Below are 27,770 nucleotides of genomic sequence, written 5' to 3'. Positions count from 1 at the left end.
TAGAACCCGGTTTGCCGGCGCCACAGGCGGAGGATTAGCCTATTGAGCCGGCCTCCCACAGTTCTTTATTAATTTTGAGGACAGAGCCAACCCATAAACCTCTCTCAGTCACTTTTAAGGGCTCCTCGGGTGACTGGTTTTTGACCCTTTTTGGGTCTTGTTTACCAGTCCTTTTCAGCAGTTTGTATGGTCGTGGGCAGGAGCACGTGATAGGGCTTTCCCAACAGAGCTGGAACTTGTCTTCCAGGTCTTAATTAGCACCAGGTGGCCAGGTTGAAAATGAACTGTGGAGCCTGCGTTGTGGCACAGCTGGTTGTGCTACCGCCTGCAATGCCAGCATGCCATATGCACACAGGTTCAAGTCTTGGCTGCTCTGCTTCCAATCCTGCTCCACCTGCAGTGGAGGATGGCCCAAGAACATAGGTCCTTGCACCCTCGTAAGAGATCTGGAAGTTGCTCCTGGCTTCAGATGGGCTCAGCTCTGGCTGCTGTGGCCATTTGGGGAGTGAATGAGTGGATGGAAGGCCTCGCTCCTCTCTCTCTCCACCTTTCAAATAAAACCTTAAAGTGATGAACTGCAACTCTAGAGGTGAAGTCTTTTTAAGCTGAGGGATGATCTGTCTTCCCACCTTAGGTCTTTGTACAACCTCCACACACCTGCTTATCAATGATATAGATTCCCATATACTCACAGTATTTAAGGATTGCACACACATAGCTTGGAAACCCCAAGGGCTCCCTTAGGCAATTCCCTCACAAGTACAACATAAGTCTGGCATCATTTTATAACCCTGCAATGCATTTTTAGAGGCTCAAACCATGTGGCCAAAACAAGACAGTCCATTTAAGACTCAGTTTTCCCAAACAATCAAGGCTCACTAACAGCAGCAGAAACACACACACATGAAAGCTTTACCTAGCTTAGTTACAAAAACACAGAAAAACTTTAAATAGCATGTGATAGCAGCATCTTCAAACAAAGAGGCAGAGAATCAGGTAATCCTGCTACTTCTAAGATTCAACACAGTATTTAACTTCCACACATCTTCTATGACATTCCTCTTTGTACCTTAACCTTTTTTCACACAAAATGCATTCTCATGCTTATAGCTTTCTTACCAAAAAGCTGCAGACCCTAGAAATCTCAGGAAAACCTTTAATCCTAGAAAACATTTACGTGTCCTCTTCAGTAAACTGGGGCCTTAATGTTACTTCCCCCTGTTTATAAGGCCCCCGTCCAGATTTTTCAAACTTTAAAGCTTTATTGAGAGCATGCAATCCACAGGTTTGAGCTATCCAATTGTTAAGTAATCATCCACCCTCACACAAGGATCGGCTGTTACCACTGATGACAGCATCACCATCGTGTCTCTCCCTCTATTACTCGGGATGAACCATCTGAACAACCTCATCCGTCAGGCCGTGGGGCTTCCCTCAGATCTGGCCTGAGCCTGGTCTGCTATTCTACAATGTCCAAGTTGTTGTGGTCTCAACGTGTCTTGACTCTCCTTTCCTTTCCCCAGGAAACTAGCTGGATTCAGGCAAGTGTCTGCCATTAGTATCAAGTTCTATTGCCTGAATTTCTTCTGGAGACCATGGAAGGCAGGGAGGGGGCGGGGAGTCATAAGAGCCCATCCATGGTCTGCAATAACTGGCCAGTCCCAAAAGCTTTCTGAGCTCCCTTTTAGTTTTTTCACAAAGGCAGACTCACTATCCCTGATACCCTCTCTGGATTTTGGTTTTTGGTGTTTTTTTTTTGTTTGTTTGTTTTTTTACTTTTGTTCAATAGTTAAATACCACTTTTTCGACAAACTATAGATCACTGTTGTAGACTTGTAATCCTTTCTCTTGCCCAAAGTTATATAAGTTTATAGCGGTCTCTGACACTTTATCCTCCTTCTTTCCTTAGCATCCACTTACGGTCTTAAGAGCTCCTCCCTGTGTTTCCCTCCTAGCTGTTTGCTAACATTTGGGATTTCCTGACCTTTTATGAGGGTGACTTTGATCTACAGGGGAAACCATGACTTTTGCTTGCTGCTTTTGCTTTTCCTCTTCCTTCTCATGAAAACTTTCTGTGCTCCCATTAATAGTTCCTCAACTGACTTTTCATTCCGCTCATCAATCTTTTATAATTTCTTTGTGATATCAAGCCAGCTTTTGGTTACAAAAGTCAGCTTTTAAAAGTCCTTCTTCCACTGTCCTTGGGATCCTGTCCAGAGTGTTTCCTCATTTGAACTCTAAGTCTTTGTAGAAAAGCAGAGGGGGTTTCCTCTTTTTCCTGTTGAATTTCAAATGCCTTAGAAACATTTCGTGACTTTAGGACAGACTACTTAATCCCTTTGATCACTAATTCCCTTAGAGTTTGCATTTTTGCTCTATCACATGAGGAAGTATTATCCCACTGAGGATCTTTGGGAACTTGTTCTCAGCTGAGGAGACTCCCAGCCCAGGGGAGTGTTCTTTGTCAAATCAGGAAGCCATAGCCACCCTTCTGATCATACTCCTCTCCTCTCCTGGCAAATAATATATTCATTATGGACCCAAGTATAGTGGCTGGGTCCCAAGAATTGGTCTAATTGATTGGCCAGATCAAGTGGGTCTTCCAGGAGTGTTTTTTTTTTTTTTAATTTCTGACTTCAGTACTTGTAAGAGGGGCATTGACAAAGCCAATTTCTCCCTGCCCCATTGGAACGTCCCAAAGTGGGTATAGGGGAGTTCTCTAACTCCTTTCTGCATTGTCGTCATTCTTTGTGTAATTTCAGATATAAATCTATAGGTGATGAGTGTTCAATCCTTCTGCATTCTTAAGATTTATTTATTTGAAAGGCAGAGTTACAAGAGAAAAGTGGAGCAGCTGGGTCTGGAACCAGCACCCATAGGGGATGCCAGCATCTCAGGCAGTGGATTAACCCGCTAGACCACATGCCACCCCCACAACCACTGCTTTCTGTAGGCCCTGACTCCTCTGGCTCTTCTTCTCCTATCTGTTGTTCTTCTTGGGCCCCCTCCTGAGGTGCGTAAGGAAGAGGCAGACACAATAAGGGATCCCAGGACTTAGTCTCCAAGTTTTTTCCTCCTCTTTCAGAGGAAATGTGGGGGTGGAACTTAGGTTTTATATCCAGTGAAGAGAATAATCCCTCCACCCCTGGGAAGAAGAGCTCTACCACGTACAGACAAAACTAGAGCCTGACATCCACAGTCCTCATCCAAACCAAATTTAGGCCAGAACACTGAAGGCTTTAAGATCAGATGTTTTTGTTGTTGTTGTTGTTGTTGTTTGTTTTTTTTACCAAATGAAACACACTTCACACAGAAACATGCAAGTATGCATGTAACCCTTATACTGGCACACAAACATAACACCTAGACACACATATGCATGTGCACATGCTGAGACATGGCCCATGGGGTATTCCCCTAGGACCCCACCATTCTCCTCAAAGAATTTTCCAGGGGAATGCTCTTCCCTAGGCCTAGAACTTTCCAATTTTTGGCTAGGCACACTCAATCCACCCAAATGTGGATGTCTCCTGTACAGGTCTCCATGGTTGACTACTGCAAATCACTCACCCTTCCCTTTAGAATTTTCTTGCATAGCCAGGCTACATCTTAGCCACACACATGTGACCATCCAGAATGTTCCACCACAAAGACAGTATTGTAATATCCAATTTTCCCTACCTTAGCTCATGCATGGGGTTGCCTAATTACTGTGGTACCCACTTTTTCTTTTCTGGTTTGCCTCCACTGTTTTCCAAGTAACAGTCTTGGGCTTCTGTGTGACTTCTGCAGTGAGATGGGGCACCCAGACAGAGCAGGACACCTGAAATTGGGTGGGATGCATCTCCCCCATTCTACACGGCACAGAGATCCTGGACGAGCCCCAAATTCTGAGAAACAGACTCATCTGTCCACTCAAGGGATGGACTCAGGAGGTGCAGTAAAAGCAACACTTTATTAGCAACTTTGTAAGACTGGGTGCCTACTGGGCCAGCACGCTTGGGGTAGATTACAGCAAGCTATTTATTTCTTAGTACATTCACTGGCTGAGTAACTATGGGGTTACAATATTCCTGGCATTTGCTTCAGCTGTTTTGATCACTAACATCCTGTTTGCCTAAGAACTTTCAGGTGCATGTAACTTAGATGTTATGCTAGTTAGTTGTCTACTCACGGCTAAATATCTTACTTTGAAAATGAACCAAGCGTTTACTTTTAACCTTCCTCTTCTAAACTTATTCTTCTGGTCTCTTTTCCCTATTTTGGTGAACAGCACAACTATCTTTTCAGTTGCCATTGCTAGAGACATAAGAATCATACTTCTCTTGCCCATTTATTAAACAACTACTTGTTGAATTTCTACTACAATAATGAAACAGACATGGTTCTTGCCCTCAAGAAGCTTACATTCTACTGAGGGAGACAAGCACATAAGCTAAACAGACAACATAATAACAAATTGCAGTAAATGTTGTAAACATAAGACTAAGGAAAAGAATAATAACTGATCTAACATTTATATAACTTTAGACAGAGCTGTACCCTAAGTCAGAGAAGGCCCCTATGAGCTGGTAAGAAGGCCACAGACAAAGAATAAGAGAGTAAATTTCCAGACAGAAGAAAAAGCATAAGGTACTGAGGCATTCAAGAGTTGGCAGGTGCACAAGGCCCTGGAAAAACAGTGTGCTGGAGGCATAATAATGCAGAGGAAGGAGTAGAACAGGGGGTTGAAAGTAGATGAGGCCAGATCATACGGGACTTTGAAACAGATATAAAGTCTTGTTTCCATCTCACTTTAAATTAATATAAAGTCATGGAAGTGTTTAAGCTAGCAGAATATGATCAATTTATTTTAGTAAAATCTTTCTGAATGATGAATAGAGAAGGGATCATGGAAAAAAGGGAAATGTATGGACAGTTAATAACATGATGGAATAATTCATGGACTGTATGAGAGTGGCTTGGACTAAGATAATGGGAGTAAATTTGAGTTTTGGAGAAAAAATCAACATGAATTGCTAATAGGTATGATGAGGGAGATAAAGGAAAATGAGGAATCAGGTAGATCCCTAGGTTTCTAATTTGAAGAAATAGGTAGATAAGGATGCCACTAGAAAGTCCAGGGCAGGGGTGGGGAGTCAATAGCTCTGTGTTAAGACACTTTAAGCTTGAGACATCTATGAGACACAGAAATGGAGATATCAAGAAGGCAGTTGGATACATGAAGCTGGACTCAAGAGAATGGTTAAGACTAGTGTTCCCGGGCTGGTGCTGTGGCATAGCGGGTAAAGCCGCCACCTGCTGTGCTGGCATCCCATATGGGTACCAGTTCGTATCCCGGCTGCTCTACTTCTGATCCAGGTCTCTGCTATGGCCTAGGAAAGCAGTGGAAGATGGCCCAAGTCTTTGGGCCCCGGCACTGACATGGGAGACCTGGAAGAAGCTCCTGGCTCCTGGCTTCGGATCTGTGCAGCTCCAGCCATTTGCGGCCACTTGGGGAGTGAACCTGTGGATGGAAGACTTCTGATTCCCTCTTCCTGCTAATATGCACCTGGACCCAGACTGAGTTCCAGGCTCAGGGATTCAGCCTGGCTACTGCAGGCTTTGGAGAGTGAACCAGTGGATAGAAGATCTCTGTCTGTCTCTGTGTCTTTAAGTTTTTGGAAGAACAGTGAGGGGCAAACATGTGGGACAGCAGACTAAGTTTCCACATTCAGAATTCTGGTTTGAATCCTGGCTACACCACTGCTGATCCATCCTCCTGCTAATGCATCCTGGAGGCAACAGATGATGGCCCAAGTATTTGAGTCTGTGCCACCCATGTGGGAAACCTAGATGGAGTTCCCTGGCTTTACTTTAGCCTGGCCCAGCCCTAGCTGTTGTGGAGAGTGAACCAGTGGACATACATCTCTCTCTCTCTCTCTCTGTGTGAGTGTGTGTGTCACTCCACCTTTCAAATAAATAACATAAAAAGTATAGTTAGCGGCCAGCGCCGTGGCTCAATAGGCTAATCCTCCACCTTGCGGCGCCGGCACACCGGGTTCTAGTCCCGGTCGGGGCGCCGGATTCTGTCCTGGTTGCCCCTCTTCCAGGCCAGCTCTATGCTATGGCCTGGGAGTGCAGTGGAGGATGGCCCAAGTCCTTGGGCCCTGCACCCGCATGGGAGACCAGGAAAAAGCACCTGGCTCTTGGCTTTGGATCAGCGGGATGCGCCAGCCGCGGCGGCCATTGGAGGGTGAACCAACGGCAAAAGGAAGACCTTCCTCTCTCTCTCTCTCTCTCACTCTGCCTGTCAAAAAAAAAAAAAAAAAGTATAGTTAGCGTAAACAACACTTTGCTACTATCCACAAGACAAAGCCCCCAGGAGGAGTAAGTAAAAAGACATATGCTGGGCCGGTGCCGCAGCTCAATAGGCTAATCCTCTGCCTGCGGTACTGGCACACCGGATTCTGTCCCACTCACTCCTCTTGCAGTCCAGCTCTCTGCTGTGGCCCGGGAGTGCAGTGGAGGATGGCCCAAGTCCCTGGGCCCTGCACCCACATGGGAGACCAGGAGAAGCACCTGGCTCCTGGCTTCGGATCAGCAGGGTGCACCAGCCACAGCGGCCACTGGGGGGTGAACCAACGGAAAAAGGAAGACCTTTCTCTCTGTCTCTCTATCTCACTGTCCACTCTGCCTGTCCAAAAAAAAAAAAAAAAAAAAAGACATATGCTGACCCTGGAGCCTGAAGAATATTATCCTGACTACAGTGAAGATACACCAAAGAAACAACTAACACAAGTAAGTCTGCTTGAACTTCTAATCTATTGCAAAACAACAGAAGTGAAGGGAATTCTGTGGCCCAAGCACAGTCTAGACATAGTGGCTATAGGTGAGTAGATGACCTATGAAGGTGTCAGCCTTGCCAGGTATTTGCTGGAGATTGTGGGGAGCAACTCGGACTAGACTAAGTTACTGGAATTAAGACTTATTCTATGCATCTGCTCTCCCACAATATGGCGCTGGGAGAGGAGGCAACAGCTTCTACCCAGCTGCCTCTCACCAACTTGACAAGCTGCAGGAGCTGCTCCTGATTGGAGGAGAGCAGCGTACTCGGCGTGTGGGCAGCTGAGTTAAGATTGGCGGAGGAGGACTATAAAGGAGGAGAGAGACGGCATGCACCAGGAACATCTAAGAGGAACACCTGAGGAACACCTGTGCAGCCCCCGAGAGAGCCGGCCGGTGGTGTGCCACTCCCCCGCGGAAGTGGGGAATGTGGCAGGGGGAACCGCCCTTCCACGGAGGTGGAAGGGACGGTAGCCAACCCGGGAAGAACCAGCAGCAAACCCGGGGAGGGCCGAGCAGACAGAAGAACAGCGCAGGGTCCTGTGTTGCTCCTCCACGAAGAGGGGGAGCGACATAATGGTGCCGTGACTCGGATAGGAAACCTAAGAGGGAAGAAACGGGAAGAAGTGGAAAATGCCAGAGAGAGAGACTAGCAAACAGCCTAGGGAAAAGCCGGACGAAAAAGGTGCCAGAAGAAGCTATTGAAAGCCTAGGCATAGACTCGGATACGGACTGTGGGAAAGAAGTTAGGATTTAAAGTGAAAGCAAGAAGAAACTTAGACTCAGATACGGACTGCAGGTTGAAAGTGAAAGTGAAACCTATAAGAAACTTAGACTTGGATATGGACTGTGGGGAGAAGCCAGGAGAAATGAGAGGAATATTGTTGGAAGAAAACTTAAGGAAACATACCGGGTAGAGAAAAATGTTAGGGAGGATGAAGCCGCGAGTGCAGGCCGAGGCGGAGACGTAAGCCACCTTGGAATTCTTCAAGTCACCCCGGGGAGCAAGAGGCGAAGATCTGGAACCAGAGGCAGAGACGTGGGCCGCCAGGTTGGAATTCGCCAGGTTAGTCCGGGGAACTTAGATTGAATACTAGTGGCGGAAACGTGAGCTGGGGCTGTGTGACTCGCGGAAGCCGCCGGGTGCAGAGAGAGCACGGGGCATGAATAGATAGGGAACGCGGGGCTGGCGCGAGGCCGTGGTGCGGACACGAAGGGCGTGGAGACCGCGGAGTGTGCGCGCGAAGCCGAGCCTCGCAGAGCCGGGAGCCCGCCGCAGGGTGGGCGCCGGCACGGGCTGAAGCGGCTCAGAGCCGGGAAGCTGCCGAGAAGCAGCCTCGGGGCGGGCGCCGGGAAGCCACAGGGATAAGAGAAACAGAAGTTTAGAAGTAAAATGAGAGAAATAGGAATGCTGGTAGATAGAAGTAAAATAGGAGAAATAGGAATGCCCGGAGATAGAGAAATAGAGAAAGGCCTCCCCACAACACAGCAATGAGAGAACTTGGATTCGGTCTGCCTGATTAGGACGATAAGCACCTGCTGGCGGCTAGCAGCTTATGCACCGCAGGTCACCGAAGACAGGCACGAACCAACACTAATAAGTCTCCCCACAAGACAGCAATGAGAGGGCTTGGATTCGGTTTGCCTGATTGATAGGACTTGTAAGCACCTGTGGGCAACTCTAGCAAGCAGAGCAGAGTGTGTGCCGTGGGGCACTGAAGACAGGCGCGTATCAACGCCAAAAAATAAAAAGAAAGGGGGATCTGTGGGGAGCAACTCGGACTAGACTAAGTTACTGGAATTAAGACTTATTCTATGCATCTGCTCTCCCACAATATGGCGCTGGGAGAGGAGGCAACAGCTTCTACCCAGCTGCCTCTCACCAACTTGACAAGCTGCAGGAGCTGCTCCTGATTGGAGGAGAGCAGCGTACTCGGCGTGTGGGCAGCTGAGTTAAGATTGGCGGAGGAGGACTATAAAGGAGGAGAGAGACGGCATGCACCAGGAACATCTAAGAGGAACACCTGAGGAACACCTGTGCAGCCCCCGAGAGAGCCGGCCGGTGGTGTGCCACTCCCCCGCGGAAGTGGGGAATGTGGCAGGGGGAACCGCCCTTCCACGGAGGTGGAAGGGACGGTAGCCAACCCGGGAAGAACCAGCAGCAAACCCGGGGAGGGCCGAGCAGACAGAAGAACAGCGCAGGGTCCTATGTCGTTCCTCCATGAAGAGGGGGAGCGACAGAGATCAGACTGTTATCTTTAATTCTCTTGGAGCAATAATATAAGAGAATCTTCTCAAACATGAGTGACTCACTGGTCAAATACCTTCCTCTCTCTGACAGTGGCCCTGTCTCTAACTTGTACAAGAGCTCTATGCTGAAACAAATTACAATCAAATCCAAAGGTTTTTATTTTCTTTTTATTAAGGATTGAGGTAACTGAAGAATATATCATTTGGCAATATATGTACCTGATAATTGATGTCTGTGTCACTTAGATATTTGTGATTTGGGGAAACAATTATATATACACAGGTGAGTGAGAAAATATCATTTAACAAAATGATTGTGTTGATCTAACTTCATTTAATAAAATGTCAGTATATAGGCTCAGAAAAAAAATCCATCAATAGATCAAGGGTTGCCAGAGGCTTGAAATGGGAGATAAAATTTAATGCAAAGGGACGAGGGGTGATAGAAATGTTTTATGCCTTGATTTGGATGGTGGTTACACAAATATATGCTTTTTTTTTTATTTGTTTGAAAGGCAGAAAGGGGCGGGGGGAGAGGCAGAGAGAGAATCAGGCAGACAGAGAGATCTCCATCTGCTGGCTCACTCCCTAAATGCCCATGACAGGTGGGTGGGGCCAGGCCAAAGAAAAGAGCTGGAAACTCCAATGCAGGTTTTCCACATGGGTGGCAGAAAGCCCAAGAACTTGAGCCATCACCTGGTGCCTCCCAGGGTGCACATTAGCAGGAAGCTGGAGGCAGGAGTGGAGCTGGGACTCAAATTCCAGTCTCTGATATGGAATGCAAACATTCCAAAGGCATCAACCACTAGGCCAATTGGCCATCCCATATGGTTTTTTAGTCAACTCTTAATGAATACAAATTATATCTAATGAACTTGATGTCTCCAATATAAAAAGCAAAACTGTATGGTTACACCAAATTAATAATAGTAACATCTTATGGTAGATTACTTATTGTTCAAAAAGAGATTCACAGTCTCACCCCTCCTCCCACTTCATGACAATGTACTGTTCCATTGAGACTGGGGGTTGGCCATGTGACTTGCTTTAGATTCATGGAAATCTAAGCGTACTTCTTTGTCCTTTGACTTTGGGTTTAGCCATGTTCTGAGCAAGCTTCGGCTTGTTCTCGTTTCTCTGTCAATATCATGTGAACACTTTCCCCCCAGGTGGCTGCATCATCCTGGACCTTAGAGTGTATACATACATGTGCGTATTGGAAACCTCCCCTCAGCAAAGAGCAAAGCCAGCTAGTCCATGGTTTGATGAAAAGCTGCCCCCAAGTCTAGATTAGACCAACCAACTCCTCTAACCCACAGACACATGAGAAATAAGTGTTTATGGTTGTATACCACTAGAATGATTACTTGTTATGCAGTATTGGCAATAGTAACCAATATATAATCTTTGCATAAGGGAGCAAATGATTTTTAACCTTTGTAATTTTTCCTGATAAGTATTTTAGTATGTATTACCTTTATATGTAAAAAAAAAAAACCTATATTCATTACAAGAAAAAGAGAAAGGTACAAACTGGTATCTGTGCATACATACTGTTTTAGATGATCATTAGCAAGAGCCACCCTTTTTGTCCGTTGTTTTTCTGCTTTCTCTTGCTCTTCTTTAAAAGCTTTCTCAATGTCACGCTTCATTTGTTCCTCCCATTTTTTATCTGATTTTATCTTACACTTTTGGAATTCAATCTGAGCATCACGTTCTTTCATAACTCTACTAAGAAGAAGTCCAGACTGTGAAAAAAAGATTGCAATGTTTTATGAAAATAACATTTATGCATAGATATGCTAAATATATATATATATATATATATATATATATATATATATATAAGAAAATTCAAGTAATACATGAAAATTTTTCACTCTTTCTGTCTGGTAAAATTGAAATTGCTTTGCATGTTCAATGGCCTTTTTTCTTTCTCCTTGTTTGTGTATTTCTTCTTCCACATCAAGAATTTGTCTTTCTGCCTCAATTTCTTCATCACGCTTTTTTTTGGCTTCAAGTTTCTGTTCTTTCATTCCCTATGAAAAACAAAATTACTATTTTTTCAAAAACTTTACCAACAATTGTACACTTAGGACTGCAACGTGACATTTCAATACATGTATAAAATGTGTCTGATCAAACAGGAAATCAGCATTTTTCCTTCCTTGATAATATGTTATAGTTGGAGGCTTGGAGCTTCTTTCTTCTCTTTGTTCATACAGTATCTACTAGTTTATGGTGAACTATGATCTCCCCACTAAAAAGCAATCTTTTGTATTCTTTTCTCAATTTATCAGTTTTGAACATTATAATGTGATAATTTGAACTTTCATTGCAAGTTTTTATTGTGTTTGCATATTTCAATAATAAAACAAGAAGTTACACTTTTGAGCTTTTTTTTTTTTACTGAATATTTTAGGTGGCACATTTACACAGTTCAAAATCCAAAAATACTACAGTGATATATGGTGAACTTTTTCTTCCAACCCTGATTCCCATCTACAATCTCAACTCACTCTCATATAACGATTATTATTAGTTTCTTGATATTTACTTCCAAAATTCCTATGAGGGCACTTCAAAAATGCATAAAAAATGGAATTCAAGATTATGTTTCAAAAAATTATCCTTTTTAAGTTTTTTTTTTTTTTTTTTAATTTGAAGGGGACAGTGATGGGGGAGAGAGAGAGAGAGAGAGAGAGAGAGAATCTTCCACCTTTTAGTTCACTCCCCCAGTGGCAGCAACAGCTGGAGCCGGGCCGATCAGAAGCCAGGAGCCAGGAGCTTCTTCTGGGTCTCCCACGTGGGTACAGGGGCCCAAGGCTTGGGCCATCACCTGCTGCTTTCCCAGACACATTACCAGGCAGCTGAATTGAGAGCAGAGCAGCCAGGACTCGAACCAGTGCTGATATGGAATGTCAGTGCTGCAGGTAGTGGCTCAGTTCCACAATGCTAATCCCTTAAATATCTTTTAATTCCATTTCCAAACAGATTTTTTTTTTTGACAGGCAGAGTGGACAGTGAGAGAGAGAGACAGAGAGAACGGTCTTCCTTTGCCATTGGTTCACCCTCCAATGGCCGCCGCGGCCGGCGCGCTGCGGCCGGCGCACCGCGCTGATCCGATAGCAGGAGCCAGGTGCTTCTCCTGGTCTCCCATGGGGTGCAGGGCCCAAGCACTTGGGCCATCCTCCACTGCACTCCTGGGCCACAGCAGAGAGCTGGCCTGGAAGAGGGGCAACCGGGACAGAATCCGGCGCCCCGACTGGGACTAGAACCCGGTGTGCCGGCACCGCAAGGCGGAGGATTAGCCTAGTGAGCCACGGCAACGGCTTCCAAACAGATTTTTTTAAGTAGCCACCTAGAATTACATAATAAAAATATCAACGGTAGCGCATTTTATATGTTCTTCTACATCTCTTAGGAATCCACTCAATGTTTCATGTCATATTAAATCTTTCTTCTCCTTTACTGGTATATTTTCTATGTCTTTTTATTTATTTGAAAGTCAGAATTACAGAGAGAGAGAAGGAGAGGCAGAGAGAGAGATTGGACTTCCATCTGCTGGTTCACTCCCCAGATGGCTGCAATGGCCGGAGCTGCGCTGATCTGAAGCCAGGAGCCAGGAGCCAGGAGCTTCTTCCAGGTCTCCCACATGGGTGCAGGGACCCAAGGACTTGGGCCATCTTCCACTGCTTTCTCAAGCCTTAGCAGAGAACTGGATCAGAAGAGGAGCAGCTGGGACTAGAACTGGCACCCATATGGGATGCCGGCACTTCAGGCCATAGCTTTAACCCGCTGTGCCACAGCACCAGCCCCAAGCATTATTCTTTTTTAAAAATAGTTATTTATTTGAAAGGCAGAGTTACAAAAATACACACACACACATACACACACATAGTGAGTTCAAGAAAATGAGTGAGAGAGCAAGAGCAAGAGCGAGAGCGAGAGCTAGAGAGAGAGAGAGAGGAAGAGAGATCCTACGTCTGCTGGTTAACTCCCCAAATGGCCACAATGGCCAGGACCATGTCAAGCCGAAGTCAGGAGCACGGAACTCAATCTAGGCCTCCCACATGAGTGGCAGCAACCCAAGCACTTGGGCAATCATCTGCTGCTTTCCCAGGCACATTAGTGGGAGCTGGATCCAAAGTGGAGCCACCAAGACTCAAACTGGAGCTCATATGGGATGCTGGCATTAAAGGCGACAGTTTAACCTGCTGTGCCATAATGCCAGCCTCAGCATCATTCTTAAAGATGAAATAATGAATAATTTGTTCCTAAGATTAGGAAACAGTCAAATATATACAATTTCACGACATTTATTCAACATTATATTGGAGGTTCTGGCAAGTTGCAGTAAGTCAAGAAAAAAGAAAATACAGAGGACATCCATATTGGAAAGAAACAAGTAAAATCAGTTTCTGATGCCATGACTATCTATGTAGAAAATCTGGTAGAATTTACATTTCAGTTATTAGAACTAATAAGTGAAGTTAGCAATGTTGTAGGATGTACGATTAATACAAAAAATTGTATTCCTATAGATAACAACAGTAGCAAATTCAAAGTACCATTTTTTTTTTTTTTTTTGACAGGCAGAGTGGACAGTGAGAGAGAGAGACAGAGAGAAAGGTCTTCCTTTGCCGTTGGTTCACCCTCCAATGGCCGCCGCGGCCAGCGCGCTGCGGCCAGCGCACCGCGCTGATCCGATGGCAGGAGCCAGGAGCCAGGTGCTTTTCCTGGTCTCCCATGGGGTGCAGGGCCCAAGCACCTGGGCCATCCTCCACTGCACTCCCTGGCCACAGCAGAGGGCTGGCCTGGAAGAGGGGCAACCGGGACAGAATCCGGCGCCCCGACCGGGACTAGAACCCGGTGTGCCGGCGCCGCAAGGCGGAGGATTAGCCTAGTGAGCCACGGCGCCGGCCTCAAAGTACCATTTATTATAGTATGAGAAATGTGAAACACTTAGGGAGAAATCTGACAAAAGATATATATATGCCCTACACACAGAAATGTATAACAAAATATTACTGACAGAAATTAAGATCTGGGTCTGGCGTTGTGGCATAGTGGGCTAAGCTGCTGAGACATCAGTATCCCATATTGCAACACTTGTTCCAGTCCCACCTGCTCCACTTCTGACCCAGCTCCCTGCTAACATACCTTGGAAGGCAGTGGAAGACAGCCCACTTGGGCCCCTTGCACCGACGTGGGAGATCCAGATGGAGCTCTGGACTCCTGGCTTCTGCCTGAACTAGCCTTGGCCATTATGGCCATTTGCGGAGTGAGCCAGCACACAGAAGATTAACACCCCTGCTTCCTCCTCTCCCGCTCTCCTTCTCTCCTCCTTTCCTCTCTATTTGCCTTTCAAATAAATAAGTAAATCTTTAAAAAATTAAGATCTAAGTAAATGGAGAAAGAGAGAACATTATCAAGATGAAATTCTCTCCATATAGATCTAAAGATTCAACACATTCCGAATCAAAATCCCAGCTAACTTTTTGATTGGAACTGATAAAGTGATCTTAAAATACATAAGGAATGGAGATGTCACCTGGGACTCCTGCATTCCAGATCAGAGTGCCTGAGTTAGTTTCAGTCTTCACTCTGATTCAGATTCTAGCTTTCTGATAGATTGCAGCCTGCGAGGCAGCAAGTAATGGCTTAAGTACTTGAGTCCCTGCTATTCACTTGAGTGACAGAGATTGAGTTCTTGGAGCGTGGCTTTGGCCTGACCTGACCCTAGCTATTGCAGGCATCTGAAGAACAAATGGGAAATTTTGTACTGTCTGTCTCTGTTTCTCTCTGCTTCTACCTTTCAAATAAAAATAAGTAAAAAAATAAAATTAAAATTAATAAATGCAACAGATCTAGATAGCCAAAACAATTTTGAAAAAGAACAAATTTTAAAAATTGATACTACCTGATTGTTAAGATTTATTATTAAATTTAAAGTTATCAAGATAGTATGCTATTGAGTAAAGATAGATGAATAGATAAATGAAACAGAATAATGGTCCAGAATTTTCTTCTGCATATATATGTGTGTGTATTTTACACACACATCAGAATATTCTTCTCAATGTGATTTTACATATAGAAAAACCTGAAGACTCCAACAAAAAAACTGTTGGAACTGATTTTTTAAATTCAGGAAGTTTGTAGGATACTAAATCAACACAGAAAGACTGCAATGAGATATTATCTTACTCCAATTAAGATGGCTACTCTAAAAAAAATGCTGGCAAGGATGCAATGAAGGGGAACACTTATACTCTCCTGGTGAAATATAAACTAGTACTAAAAATATGGAAAACTAAAAAATAGAACTACCATTATGGGAAACAATATAACTAACAATGATCTAGCTATCCCACTACTGGGATATCAGTATATCAGAGATATCTGCACAACAACATTTACTGCAGCACTATTCACAATAACTAAGATATGGAATCAGCTGAGGTTTCTATTGCCAGATGAATGGGTATAGAAAATGTGGAATATTTTTCAGACACGGAAAGTATGAAATTCTGTCATTTGCAGCACCATGGATAGATCAGGAGGACATTACTGGAATATGGCAGACACAGAAAGACAAATAATGAGTGTTCTCACTCATATTGAGCTTAAAAAGTTGATTTTTGGGGGGCCGGTGCTGTGGCGCAGTGGGTTAACACCCTGGTTTGAAGTGCCGGCATCCCATATGGGTGCCAGTTCAAGACCCAGCTGCTCCACTTCCGATCCAGCTCTCTGCTACGGCCTGGGAAAGCAGTAGAAGATGGCCCAAGTCTTTGGGCCTCTGTACTTCTTAGTGGCTCCCAGCTTCATATCTGCGAAGCTCCAGCCGTTGCGGCCAATTGGGGAGTGAACCATCAGATGGAAGACTTCTCTCTCCCTCTACCTCTCCTCTCTCTGTGTAACTCTGACTTTCAAATAAATAAATAAATCTTACAAAAAAAAAAGTTGATTTTGGGGCTGACATGTGGCACAGTGGATTAAGTCCCTGCCTGTGATGCTGACATCCCATATGAGTCCTGGCTGCTCCACTTCTGATCCAGCTCCCAGCTAATACGCTGGGAAAGTAGCAAATGTTGGCCCAAGTGCTTGGGCACCTGCAGCCATGTGGGAGACTCAGATGGAATTCCAGGATTCTGGCTTCAGGCTGGCCCAGACCTGGCTGTTGTGGCCATTTGGGGAGTGAAACAGTACATGGGAAGATCTCTCCCTCTCTTTCTCTCTGTCTCATTCTCTCTATTCTCTCTCTCTCTAACTCTGCCTCTCAAAGAAATAAATCTTTTTTTAAAAAAAGTTGATTTCACAGAAGTAGAGAGTAGAATAGTGGTCACCAGAGGCTAGGAAATGTAGTGGACTGAGGAGTATGGGAGTTGGATGATGGGTACTAAAATACAATTAGGAGGAATAAGTACTAACGATCTACAGCATGATAGGGTTACTATGGTTTACAATTTATTACACACTTCATGAAGAACTAGAAGAGAGGTGTTAGTAGTTTCCTAATACAACAAAATAATAAGTGTTTAAAGAGAAGGAAATTCTAATCACCCTGATTTGATTATTATATGCTGTATAGGTATACTATATGTTGCTGTATATTATATATATATATACACATAATTATATAAGTTATATAGGTATATTATCACACTGTATGCAACAAATATGTATAATTTTTAAAATAAAATAATTTTATATTAAAAAATACTCTTTTCAACAAATTATACCAGGGCAATTATATTTTCTCATGCAAAATAAAAAATTCAATCAATACCTCATTGCATATAAAGTAATGACCTATACATGGTTGAAAAGCCTATATATTGAACCTAAAATTTTAAAACTTTTAGAAAATCTTTGTGACCCTGGATTGTGAAAAGCCTTTAAAGAATGATTCGTGCAAGAAAACTTTTTTCTAAGGCCGGTGCCGTGGCTCACTAGGCTAATCCTCCGCCTAGCGGCGCCGGCACACCGGGTTCTAGTCCCGGTCGGGGCGCCGGATTCTGTCCCAGTTACCCCTCTTCCAGGCCAGCCCTCTGCTGTGGCCAGGGAGTGCAGTGGAGGATGGCCCAGGTGCTTGGGCCCTGCACCCCATGGGAGACCAGGAAAAGCACCTGGCTCCTGGCTCCTGCCATCGGATCAGCGCGGTGCGCCGGCCGCAGCGCGCTGGCCGCGGCGGCCATTGGAGGGTGAACCAACGGCAAAGGAAGACCTTTCTCTCTGTCTCTCTCTCTCACTGTCCACTCTGCCTGTCAAAAAAAAAAAAAAAAAAAAAAAAAAGAAAACTTTTTTCTTTCTTTCTTTTTTATTTGAAAGGCAGAGTTACAGAGAGAGGAAGAGGGAGATAGCGAGAAATAGAGAGCGCTTCATCCCCTGGTTCACTTCCCAAATGTCAGCAACAGCCAGGGCCAGGCCAAAGCCACAAGCCAGGAGCTTCCTCCAGGTCTCCCACGTGGCTGCAGGACCCCAAACACTTGGGCCAATTTCTGCTGCCTTCCAAGGCACACCAACAGGAGCTGGATGCAAAGTGCAGCAGCTGGGTCTCAAACGGGTGCCCATATGAGATGCTGGCATCAAAAGTGGAGGCTTGACCAAAATGCCACAATGCCCTGAAAAAAAAAATTAAACTAAATTCAAGCTTAAAATTTGCTCTACAAAAGACAAAGTAAGGTGTTAGGGCAGGCATTTGATATAGCTCTTAAGTTGCCATCTAGGATTCCTGCATTCCTTATTAGAGTTAGCTGGGTTTGAGTCATGGCTCTGCTCTCCATCCAGCTTCCTGTTAATGCACACCCCAGAAGGCATCAGGTTATGGCTCAAATACTTGGTTTCCTAACACATATGCAGGAGACCCAAACGGAGTTCCAGGCTCCTGGGTTTGGCCTAGCCCATCCCTGACTGTTGCAGGCATTTGGGGCGTAAACCATCAAATGGAAGAGCTCAGTCTGTCTGTCTCATTGTCTGTGTGTACACATGTGTGTGTATCTTTCAAATAAAATGAAAATAAATAATTTTTTAAAAAATGAGTAAGGAAATAAAGTCTTAAGTTTAGTTTAAAAAAAACCTACACTTGAAAATTCTGCTCTTCAAAAGATAAGGTAATTAAATGAATGATAAGTCAAGACACAGGGAAAAATATTTTCAAATCAAATATCTAAAAAAGTATCTGTATTCAGAATATATTCCGAAAATTCTCTAAACTCAGTAATAATAAAACAAACCTGGGGCTGTCACTGTAGCATAATGGGTAAAGCCACCCCCTGCAGCGTCGGCATCCCATATGGGCACTGGTTTGAGTCCCACCTTCTCTACTTCCAGTCCAGTTCTCTGCTAATGCACCTGGGAAAGCAGCAGAATATGGCCCACGTGCTTGGGCCTCTGCACTCATGTGGAATACAAGGAAGAAGCTCCTGGCTCCTGGCTCCTTGCTTTGGATCGGCTCAGCTCTGGCTGTTGGGGCCATTTAGGGAGTGAACCAGAGAATGGAGGATTTCTCTCTGTATATCCCCTCCACCCCACACTCTCTATGTAACTCCAAATAAAAAAATAAATCTTTAAAAAAAACACACACACACAAACCTAATTTTAAAACAGCAAAAGATTTGGATATTTCACCAAAGAAGATATACAATATAAAATAAATTTATGAAAAGAGTTTCAACATCATTTGTCAGAGTTGACTTCAAATTAAAACTATGAGATATGTCACACCTATTAATATGTCTGTAATTTAAAGACTGACCAGAACTACTATTGGCAAGAAAGTAAACAGAATTCTCAAATACTTCTGGTGAGATGTCAAACTACAACTGCTTTGGACAACAATTTGGAAGCTTCATAGAAAGTTACATATATACCTACAATGTGATTTAGTCATTTAACACCAAGATACTTATCCAAGAGAAATGAAAGCATATGTCCACACATAAACATGAATATTCACAACTTTATTATTTTTTTTTGACAGGCAGAGTGGACAGTGAGAGAGAGAGAGAGAAAGGTCTTCCTTTTGCCATTGGTTCACCCCTCAATGGCCTCCGTGGCCCGCACGCTGTGACCGGGGCACTGCGCTGATCCGAAGCCAGGAGCCAGATGCTTCTCCTGGTCTCCCATGCGGGTGCAGGGCCCAAGCACTTGGGCCACCCTCCACTGCACTCCCTGGCCACAGCAGAGAGCTGGCCTGGAAGAGGGGCAACCGGGACAGAATCCAGCACCCCGACTGGGACTAGAACCTGGTGTGCCAGTGCCGCAAGGCAGAGGATTAGCCTATTGAGCCGCAGTGACGGCCCACAACTTTATTTGTAATAGCCAAAAAATTGAAAGAATTCTAATATTAACATTTGATGTCAAACCACTAGTAAGTGACCAGATAAATATTATATTGTAGTATATCATACAATGTAATACTATTTAGCAATGAAAATAGGTGAATAATTGATACATGTAACATGAATGAATCTCAAAGTAACTGAATTAAATCTATAAAGTTCTGAATTAAATCTATTATAATAGAAAGTAGATCAGTTGTTGCCTAGGGGTGAAGAGGAAAGGCAAGAAGGACTAAGAGGGAAAAAATGAGGCATGAGAAAACTTAGTTCTCTTGTACTGGTTCACTCCCCAAATGCCCCAATGGCAGGGGATATGCCAGACCAAAGCCAGGAGCCAAGAACTCAATCCAGGTCTCCTCCATGAGGGACAAGAATCAATTGGAATGATCATTACTATCTCCCAGGGTCTATATCAGCATGAAGCTGGTGTCAAGAGCCACGGAAGGTAATGAACTCAGGTACTCCAATGTGGGACATGGACATCTTAACTGTATCTTAACCATTAGACTAACCACCTGCCTCTGCTTATTATCTTAATTGTAATGATGTCCACACTTATCAATTATATAAATATATTCATATTATGATGTCACACCTAAATAAGCCATTGAAAATGTTGTTTTGATGTATTTTATGAAGTTTTATACACTAAAATATTTATAAAAGAAGTATAAGAGAGTAATAAGAAACAAGAATAATTAGTCCATGCAAGCATCTTCCTGGATGATTGATACTTACTGCATATGTATTAGTCCAGTGTTTCACTACTTCTTGGGATCGCAAATGCATTTCTTTCTTTGCCTTCCTTTCTGCACGAAGAGACGCTGCTTCTCTTGTCAAACTGTCAAGGCTATCTTGAATCCTTCTCCACTCATCGTGTGGAATTATGGTTACCTGTCGGAGATCTACTTTGCTAGGTAGAAGAGGTGGATAGGGAATTCGATCTTCTTCAAAGTTTCTCATTCCTAATAAATTTTAAAAAATGATCATTAAAATTTTTCAAGAAGAATTTAGGGGACTTTTTTTTCTCGGAAATGTCTATATTGGCATGACACCTGAAACTTGCATCAAGTGTTTAATGTATCTTGTTATCTTAAGAACAGTTACCATTCAGTTGCCACCTGTTGCATGGCAATTTGCTATCCCATAAAAATTGTCTTTGTTAAAAAGTCTGCTAAGCTATCTTTTAGGTCCCCAGAAAAACCAGACAGAACCAGGTGCAGCCTAAATTGTGACTAGAGTATGCACAGACTGAATCAGGCTGACCAGAGAGTTACCTGGTTACATGTTAAATGACACACCCCAGATGATGTTTCGGCAGCCATCTTTGAACTTGCAATGTGTGTAAAGCATGGTTAAAGTATATGCTGAAAAATAAAAGACCTAAATGAAAGATCTCTGTGAGTGAGATCCCAGTAGAAAGAACGGGCCATCAAAGAAGGAGGTAACTTTCTCTGAAGGGAGGAGAGAACTTCCACTTTGACTATGACCTTGTCTAAATATGATCAGAGTCAGTGAACTCAGGGGGCTTCCATAGCCTTGACAGCTCATGACAAGAGCCTAGGGTGATTACTGATGCCATAACAAGAGTGTCAATTTGTTAAGTCAACAACAGAGGTCACTGTGCACTTACGCCTCATGTAGGATCTCTGTCCTTAATGTGTTGTTCAATGTGAATTAATGCTATAACTAGTACTCAAACAGTACTTTACACTGGGCCCCTGCATCCACTTTGGAGACCCAGATGAAGCTCCTGGCTACTGGTTTCAGCCTAGCCCAGCCCTGGCCTTGGAACTGTTGGGAAAGTTCCAAGATCTCTGTTTCTAGCCTCTCTCTCTGTAACTTTCTTTCTTTCTTTCTTTTAAAATTAATCCTAGTATGGTGCTTGGAGGTGTGGCTGGAGAGGTGTTTTTTTTTTTTTTTTTTAATTTATTTGACAGATAGAGTTAGACAGTGAGAGTGAGAGAGAGAGAGAGAGAGACAGAGAGAAAGGTCTTCCTTCCACTGGTTCACCCCCCAAATTGCTGTTACGGCCAGAGCTACGCTGATCCGAAGCCAGGAGCCAGGTGCTTCTTCCTGGTCTCCCACGTGGGTGCAGGCGCCCAAGCACTTGGGCCATCCTCCACTGCTCTCCCAGGCCACAGCAGAGAGCTGGACTGGAAGAGGAACAACCGGGACTAGAATCCAGTACCCATATTGGGTGCCGGCGCCACAGGCAGAGGATTAACCAAGTGAGCCACGGTGCTGGCCCTGTAACTCTGATTTTCAAATAAATAATTTAAAAAAACAAATAAGAAGTGAGCAAAGGCCAGATGAGGATCCTTCCTCCTACTAAGGGAGAACTTTTAAGGCTTTCAAAAGTTTACTGACATTGATCTGGAGGCTGCTGAAAACTTAAAAATGGTTAACATGGCTTTTATTGATAGCAAAAGAAATTGCAGGGGCTGGTGCTGTGGCATAGCAAGTAAAGCTACCAACTGGAGTCCCAGCATCCCATATGGGTGCTGGTTCCAGACCTTGCTGCTCCACTTCTGATCCAGTTCTCTGCTAATGGCCTGGGAAAGCAGCAGAAGATGGCCCAAGTGCTTGGGCCCTTGTACCCACATGAGAGACCTGGAAGAAGCTCTTGGCTCCTGGCTTCAGATGGGCCCAGTTCCAGCTGTTTTGGCCATCTGGAGTGTGAATCAGTGGATTGAAGTTACCTCCCTGCCTGTCTGTCTCTCTCTCTCTCTCTCCCTCTGCCTCTCTGTAACTCTGCCTTTCAAACAAAATAAATAAATTTGAAAGGCAGATACAGAGATAAAGATACAGAGAGAATCTTAGAGAATCTTCCACTGCCTGGTTCACTCACAAATGACCACAGGGGCCAGGGCTGATCCAAGCCAAAGTCAGGAGCCAGGAACTCTAGACTGGTCTCCCACATGGGTGGCAGAGACACAAGTACTGGGCCAGCTTCTGATGATTTCCCAGGCACACTGACAGGTTCAGAAGTGGAGAAGCTCTTGCCAGGTGTCCTTGTGAGAGTGAACTGTCTTTAAAATCCACGTGGCAATCCCTGACACATTATCATGATGCTCACTTTCTGAAAAGCTCAAGGCCTTCCTGGCTGATCCAGCCTAGCTCCCGCTGTTGCAGCTATTTGGAGAGTGAATCAGGGAAGGAAGTCCCCTCCCTCCCACCCTCCCTCCCTCTCTCTCTCTCCCCACCTCCATCTCCACCTCCACCTCTGTCTCTGCCTCTCTGTGACTCTGCGTTTCTTTGTTTTTTAAAATTTATTTATTTATTAGAAAGGCAGAGTCACAGAAAGGCAGTCAAATCAAGAACAATGAGAGGAAAAATTACAAAACTAAAAAATATTGTTGGGGATCTACAAGATACTATCAAACGACCCAACATACAGGTTCTAGGATTTCCTAAAGGCATGGAAAGAGAGAAAGGATTAGAAGACCTTTTTAGGCCGGCGCCGCGGCTCACTAGGCTAATCCTCCGCCTTGCGGCGCCAGCACACCAGGTTCTAGTCCCGGTTGGGGCACGGTGCGCCAGCCACGGCAGCCATTGGAAGGTGAACCAACGGCAAAAGGAAGACCTTTCTCTCTGTCTCTCTCTCTCACTGTCCACTCTGCCTGTCAAAAAAAGAAAAGAAAAGAAAAGAGAAGAAAGAAGAAGAAGACGACCTTTTTAGTGAAATAATAACAGAAAACGTCCCTAATCTGGAGAAAAAAAGGACATCCAACTACAGGAAATATAGAACTTCTAACAGACATGACCAGAGAAAGTCTTCACCACAACACATTGTAATCAAACTCTCCACAGTAAAACATAAAGAAAAAATTCTAAAATGTGCATGAGAGAAACGCCAGATTATCTTTCAGAGGATCTTCAATTAGACTCATAGAGGACTTCTCATCAGAAACCCTACAGGCTACAAGAGAATGATGAGATATATTCCAAGTCTTAAGATAAAAAAACTGTCAACCCAAAGTACTGTACCCTGCAAAGCTCTCATTTATGAAAGTGAAATAAAGACCTTCCATAACAAAAAGAAATTGAAAGAATTTGATACCACCTGTCTAGCCTTGAAAAGATGCTTAAGTATCTGCTGTACACAGAAACATGGTCACCACTACGAAAGAAGGTAAAGGAAGAAAATCACCCAGTAAAAGTACAAAGGAAATGCATAATAAAAAATAGGAATATTTATGGAAAAAATGGCAGGGCAAATCATTACTTATCAATAGTCACTCTGAATGTAAATGGCCTCAATTCTCCAGTTAAAAGACAGACTGATTGAATGGATTAAAAAACAAAACCCATCTATTTGCTGCTTCCAAGAAACATATCTCACCAACAAAGATGCACACAGACTGAAAGTAAAAGGATGGAAAGATATTCCACACTAACAGAAACCAAAAAAGAGCTGGTATAGCCATCCTAATATCAGACAAAACAAACTTTAACACTAAAACTGTTAAAAGAGACAAAGAATGGCATTATGCAATGATTCAGGGATCAATTCAACAAGAAGATATAACGATTATAAATGTATATGTACCTAATTACAGGGCATCTAACAATTTAAAAGAAATGTTAAGGGATTTAATAGTAATGAGGGACTTTAATACCCCACTTTCAGCAATAGACAGATCAACCAGACAGCAAATCGGCAAGGAAACAATAAAATTGACACTATAGACCAAATGTACCTAACAGATATCTACAAAACTTTTCATAGGCCATAAAGCAAGTCTTAGCAAAATCAAAAACCTGGAAATCATACCAAGCATCTTCTCAGACCACAATGGAATGAAGCTGGAAATCAGCATCTCATAAATCTCTAGAATATGTGCAAACACATGGAGATTGAACAACATGCTCCTAAATGAACTGTGGGTCATAGAAGAAATCAAAAGAGAAATCAAAAAATTTCTGGAAACAAATGAAGATGACAACACAACATCTCAAAATCTATGGGATACAGCAACAGCAGTATTAAGAGGAAAGTTTAGGAGCTGGCATTGTGGCGTAGTGGGTAAAACCGCCTCCTGCAGTGACAGCATCCTATATGGGTGCTGGTTCGAGACCCGGCTTCTCCATTTTTCTTCCCAACTCTCTGCTATGGCCTGGGAAAGCAGTAGAAGATGGCCCAAGTGCTTGGGCTCCTGCACCTTTGTGGGAGACCCAGAGGAAGCTCCTGGCTCCTGGCTTAGCATTGGCATAGCTCCAGCTGTTGCAGCCATCTGGGGAGTGAACCAGAGGATGGACAGACTGGATAAAGAAATTATGGGACATGTACTCTATAGAATACCATACAGCAGTCAAAAACACTGAAATCCAGTCATTTGCAACAAAATAGAGGAATCTGGAAAACATTATGCTGAGTGAATTCAGCCAGTCCCAAAAGGACAAATACCATATGTTCTCCCTGACCTGTGCTAACTAGTAGAGCATCTAGAAGGCAATCTATATAAGGGAAACTGACACTTTGAGAGCAATGGCTTTGAACAGTCCTTGTCTCAACTGCTGAGGAACAATTTTTTTTTCAGACTATCTGTTGAACTCTTTTTTTTTTTTTTTTTTTTTTTTTTTTAACAGGCAGAGTGGACAGTGAGAGAGAGACAGAGAGAGAAAGGTCTTCCTTTTGCCGTTGGTTCACCCTCCAATGGCCGCCGCTGCAGCCGGCGCACCGCGCTGATCCTGGCAGGAGCCAGGAGCCAGGTGCTTTTCCTGGTCTCCCATGGGGTGCAGGGCCCAAGCACCTGGGCCATCCTCCACTGCACTCCCTGGCCATAGCAGAGAGCTGGCCTGGAAGAGGGGCAACCGGGACAGAATCCGGCGCCCCAACCGGGACTAGAACCCGGTGTGCCGGCGCCGCAAGGTGGAGGATTAGCCTATTGAGCCACGGCGCCGGCTCTATCTGTTGAACTCTTAACACAGAGTTAATCATATATGTAAACCAGCGCCGCGGCTCACTAGGCTAATCCTCTGCCTTGCGGCACTGGCACACCGGGTTCTAGTCCCAGTCGGGGTGCCGGATTCTGTCCCGGTTGCCTCTCTTCCAGGCCAGCTCTCTGCTGTGGCCAGGGAGTGCAGTGGAGGATGGCCCAAGTGTATGGGCCCTGCACCCCATGGGAGACCAGGATAAGTACCTGGCTCCTGGCATCTGATCAGCGCGGTGCGCCGGCTGCAGCGCGCCGGCCGCGGCGGCCATTGGAGGGTGAACCAACAGCAAAGGAAGACCTTTCTCTCTGTCTTTCTCTCTCACTGTCCACTCCGCCTGTAAAAAAAAAATCATATATGTATAAAGTTAATTGAAAATAGATCTCAGTAAAAAATAAGAATGGGAATAGGAGAGGGAGGAGGAAGAAGAGAAGGCAGGTATGGTGGGAATAATCATCACTTTCCTAAAGTTATAGCTACGAAATGTAATAAAAAAAAAAATAAAGATGTCATTAAGCTGAAATACATTTAAAAGTTCTTCAATTTCTGATGAAAAATGCCCAAATATTTCTAAGATGAGACTTCTACTAATGCTACAACTTTATGTGCCTAATTACTTGCCTGTGCTTTCTGTCATGTTTAATGTTTATTGTTTTGAAGTTATTATCTTTCATCCTTGGTTTATATACTACAGACTGCATTAAATGATTTGCATGCATTACTTAAAAAAAAAAAAGAAATGTTGTGTTTCCAGCCTTCAGACTCAACACCAAAATACTAACCGTCACCTGAATCTCCAACCCGCTCACATGCGGGATAAATTTTGAACTTCCAATTCCCACTATCATATGAATCATTCATCTAAATAAATCTCTCCCTTTCTCTCTCCCCCTCATATACAGATGATACCTGACTTATGACGGTCCAACTCAAATTTTTCAGCGTTATGATGGTACACAAGCAATAGCAATCAGTAGAAACCATACTTGAAGTTTATCTTTTCCCAGCCTAGTGAAATGTGGTCCAATAGGAGAAGCCTCACCTCCCAGTCAGCCACAAAATCACAAAGATAAACAACCAATAATACACTGTGTACTGTATTGCTAAGCTATGATGTTTGGTATGTTAGGTGAATTAAATACACTTTCAACTTACAATATTTTCAACTTACGGTGAGTTTATAGCCCATAGATGGAATATAACTCTATTATAAGTTAAGAAGTATATATACAAGAATATATTTAACCCATAAATTGTTTTATCTCAAAGTACTTTCTAGTTTCCCTCAACACACTTTTTATGTAGAAGGATGTTGCTTTATTTCCAAATAATTGTGAATTCCCCAAATTTCTTTGTTACAAATCTCCAATTTCATTACATTGTAGTTAAAGAAAATATTCAGGGTCTTCAAAAGTTCATTGAAACTCATATTATGAAAAAAATATGCATGGGTTTCAAATTTTTTACAACCAAAGTAATTACCATTGAATTCCATTTTCCATAAACTTCTTACTTTTGTATTTTTATACTTCTATGCTTATAAATTTATAAAGGATTGATTTGTGGCCCATATGGTAGTTCTTGAAGAATGTTTCATGTACATTTGAAAGGAATATATATTCTGCTCCTGTAGTATTTTACAGACGTCTGCTAGATTTTTTTGGTTTATACTGTTTTCAAATCTTTAATTTCCTTGCTGATCTTCTGTTTCACTGTTCTATGCATTATTGAAAATGGGGTGTTGAAGTCTCCTACTATTATTATTGCACTGTCTAATTCTCCCCTCAGTGCTGTCAATTTTTGCTTCATGTATTTTGGGGTCTGTTGTCAGGTGTATTTTTTTTTTTTGGTTTTTGGAGTTTTTAATTATTAATCTTCTTCACTGAATTGATTGTTTTAGCAGCATTAAATGTTCTTCTTTTTCTCTAACAATATTTATCTTGAAGTTTATTTTGTCTGATCTTAGTATAGTCACTTCATCTCTCTTTGGTTACTGTTCACCTGTTCTATCTCATTTACTTCTTTGAAAAGCAGAGAGACAGAGACAGAAATAAACAGAGATCTTCCAGCTACTGGATCACTTGCCAAGTGCCCAGAATAGCCAGGGATGGACCAAGTCAAAGCCAAAACCTAGAACTCAGTTTGGGTCTCCCATGTGTCCCACACGACTGGCAGGGACCCATGCACTGGATCCCTTACCTGCTGCCTCCCAGGTTTGCATCAGTTGGAAGCTGGAATCAGATGCAGAACTGGGACTTGAACTCAGGCATTCCAATATAGGACATGAATATCCCAAGTGGTGTCTTTCTTTTTTCTTTCAAATATTTATTTATTTCAAAAGCAGATATACATAGAGAGACAGAGACAGAGAGAGAGAGAGTGTGTGAGCGAGATCCTCAGGGCCAGCACTGT

The 27,770-nt window shown here is 43.5% G+C and overlaps 1 protein-coding gene across 1 annotated transcript in view; it reads right to left on the bottom strand.

The window, feature by feature from the left end:
• The window catches only part of CFAP210 (cilia and flagella associated protein 210), a 61,641-nt gene that overhangs the window by 31,559 nt on the left and 2,312 nt on the right, over positions 1-27,770 (bottom strand). The window contains exons 2-4 of the mRNA XM_008258719.4: positions 20,160-20,386; positions 10,941-11,114; positions 10,630-10,823 (exon numbers count right to left, since the gene is read on the bottom strand). Of these exons, the coding sequence (XP_008256941.1) occupies positions 10,630-10,823; positions 10,941-11,114; positions 20,160-20,386 (595 nt within the window). The remainder of the gene's footprint in view (positions 1-10,629; positions 10,824-10,940; positions 11,115-20,159; positions 20,387-27,770) is intronic.

The sequence above is a fragment of the Oryctolagus cuniculus genome, chromosome 3, assembly GCF_964237555.1.
Source record: "Oryctolagus cuniculus chromosome 3, mOryCun1.1, whole genome shotgun sequence".
NCBI lineage: Eukaryota > Metazoa > Chordata > Mammalia > Lagomorpha > Leporidae > Oryctolagus > Oryctolagus cuniculus.
Note: the sequence above shows the minus strand (reverse complement) of the source record. Positions and strands in the feature narration are given on the sequence as shown.